Source organism: Carlito syrichta, unplaced genomic scaffold, assembly GCF_000164805.1.
Source record: "Carlito syrichta isolate Samal-C Ts95f unplaced genomic scaffold, Tarsius_syrichta-2.0.1 Scaffold219032, whole genome shotgun sequence".
NCBI classification, from domain to species: Eukaryota; Metazoa; Chordata; class Mammalia; order Primates; family Tarsiidae; genus Carlito; species Carlito syrichta.
In genome coordinates, this window is record NW_007163128.1 from 1 (window position 1) to 2,511 (window position 2,511).

Genomic DNA, 2,511 nt, shown 5'->3' on the forward strand with positions numbered 1-2,511 from the left:
AAAAGGAAGCCCGAAGGTCTTCCTAGAGAACAAGCCCTGGAACTCGTGAAAGTCTCCCTCGGATTCACTAAGGTCTGAGCGCTCTGATCAGGAGGGACTGGCTTCGCAGAAGGGTTGGATCGGGACGTTTTCGTGAACCTGAATCTCCACCATCCACGGTCCAACCTCTTGAAGACCATTCTGAGTGGCCTTCCTGGATCATGGCCGGGTTTTGGGTAAGGGACAGGGTGCAGGCACGGAGAGTATTAAGGAGAGCCCTGGGTGCTGAGGTTGCAGGTCGATGCTAGGCTTCTGGCGAGTTTCCTCCTGGTCATGTAGATTTCTTTGGGCCCAAACCATTTTTCCTCTTGGGAGATGGAGACGTTGGAGATTCGCAGCTTGGGTCTTCAGTGGCTCCTTTGCAGGGTCTGGAAATTCTGAGCCCCCGTTTGTTTGGAGATTCTGGCAGATGAGGCATGGGATTTGAGCAGGTCGCTTGCCTCCTGCCCTCATTCCTGACCTTGGAGCCTTGGCCCACGTGCACATTGTCAGACCTGACCTCTTAAGTTTTCAGGCAAGACCGTGTGTGTCTGTGTGTGCACGTGGGCCGTTTCTTGTGCTGAGATCACCGGAACAGAACCAGAGTCCTCTTGCCCTGCATGTTCTTCCTCTTGGCCCTTCGAGCCCTTTCTCCCTGAAAAGAGAGTTTGCCAGTGTTCACAGGCCCCAGACCGGTTCTGGCCCCGGGCAGTTTGTCCACCAGCTGGTTTTCCCGTTCAGGATGATTCTTGTTCGACCCACCCTTGAACTTCGACGGGTGAATCACGACTGCATTGGAAGGCAGGGTGCATTCTGTTTTTCTCAGGTCGAATACAGGCTTAGGCCGGTTTTGTTCTTGGAGGATTTTCCACTGGTCTAAGGTGACTTCTTTGGTTGCTGCTTTCTCCAGGTGCTCCTCAGACCCAGGACCCGCGATGTCAGAGTCTCTTTCGAGCTCTCCTTGGGGTGCTCCCACGTCGTTGTCTTCGGCCCCAAGGACGCTCAGTTCCCCGCCTGCTGACACGCCCGTCCTGTCCCTTTCCAATTCACCCCTCTGGATGTAAAAGAGGACATAGGCTTGTTGATTCAGGACAGAAGTGATGTCACAGGCAGTTACCTTAGCGTCATTCTTTTTGTACCACTGGCCGTTCCCAGCTTTGACGTAAGAGAAGTAATGTCCGTTGTGACGGCTCCACCCTGCGTGAACCAGCACAGCATAGAGGGTGTAGACAAGCGATCCTCGGTTCTGCTGAGACATGTATGGCTGCATGTCGAGACGCTCAGGATATTGCACTTCCTTTGTAATTTTGTTGCCTGTGAAATCCGAGAACCTTTTCAGTACAAGGATGAGGACCTTCGAGGAAATGTGCATCGTCAAGCTCTTTGAAGCAGGCACTTTCTGCAGACAAACGCTGCATTGATAGGCATTTTCTTCATCCAGCTGTTCGGGCTTCACCAAATTTTCCAGGGCTTGGTTCACACTCTGAGCTGCCTGGATATCCAATAGAATATCCAGGTAAGGCTCAAAGGTGTCTGAGATGCCATGGCAGTGGAGACACTTGACTTGGGATCTCCAGTAGCCTCCAAATATTTGATGGATTAGGGTGGCATCCTCCGAGTGACCATCGAACTGCCTGTGCCCAGGCAGACATGCCTTCTTCATGGCATCCATAGTGAACATGAGAAATTCATGGGCATCTTCCTGCTTGTACCTGTGGAAGCCAGCAGCCAGTGCACACGAGGGCTGGATAACGTCGCCAGGATGGTGGAGGACCCGAGTAACGTGAGCCTGCATAGCACACAGCATGCAAAATCCCTGCCGGTGACAGGCTTCCGAGTGCTCCTGGGACAGCATGTAGTTGGCCAGGGGCGGTGTGTACGTCAGACACTGCAGGGCCGCATTCATGTAGCAGGAGTTTCCCATATTCCGGAGGCCAGCGCCAGCCCCAAAAGGTCTCTTCCAACTCAGTGGGAGTTTATCCCTGGGAGCCAGCTGCGTTGCCACCGGCGTTGCATCATAAAGCAGGCTGAGATCTGCCTTAGTGGACCACAATGAGTTCTCATGAAGATAAGGGCTCCAGTGGACTTGAGCATCAGCAGGCTGTGGCCGGGAAGGCTGGAGTTCCAGAAAGACATTGAGCTGAGACTCGCCTCCCAAGCGGGGTGAAGCAGCCTCCATGTCTCCAATGATCTTGAGGTTTCCCTGCTGGGACCTCGAGTTGCAGGAAGATGCTTCCTCTCTGAAGAAAGCCTCTAACAGACAGGCTTTATCATCTCATCAGCCCATTTTATGGATCTCCCCACCCACCACACCCTCCACACCCACCACACCCTCCATACCCACCTCTCAGGTGCCAGGTGCACCAATCAAACCCAAGCACTTGATGGAGTTAGGAGTCTTAGGGTGTGGCCTCTTGCATTCTCCAGAGAATTCAATGGACATAGTCCACACGACTGCTTACAGAACACCTGAAGAAGATTTAATTATCAGGA

The 2,511-nt window shown here is 53.1% G+C and overlaps 1 protein-coding gene across 1 annotated transcript; it reads right to left on the reverse strand.

Moving 5' to 3' along the window:
* Positions 1 to 604: 604 nt before the first annotated feature.
* On the reverse strand, positions 605 to 2,197 carry LOC103253304 (ubiquitin carboxyl-terminal hydrolase 17-like protein 6). Its single transcript, XM_008051664.1, has one exon. The coding sequence runs from the start codon at positions 2,195 to 2,197 to the stop codon at positions 605 to 607; it is 1,593 nt and encodes a 530-aa protein (XP_008049855.1).
* Positions 2,198 to 2,511: the final 314 nt, after the last annotated feature.

Bases quoted from the DNA above. Each gene is read 5' to 3' on its own strand.
- LOC103253304 (XM_008051664.1), bottom strand. From the start codon at position 2,197: ATGGAGGCTGCTTCACCCCGCTTGGGAGGCGAGTCTCAGCTCAATGTC.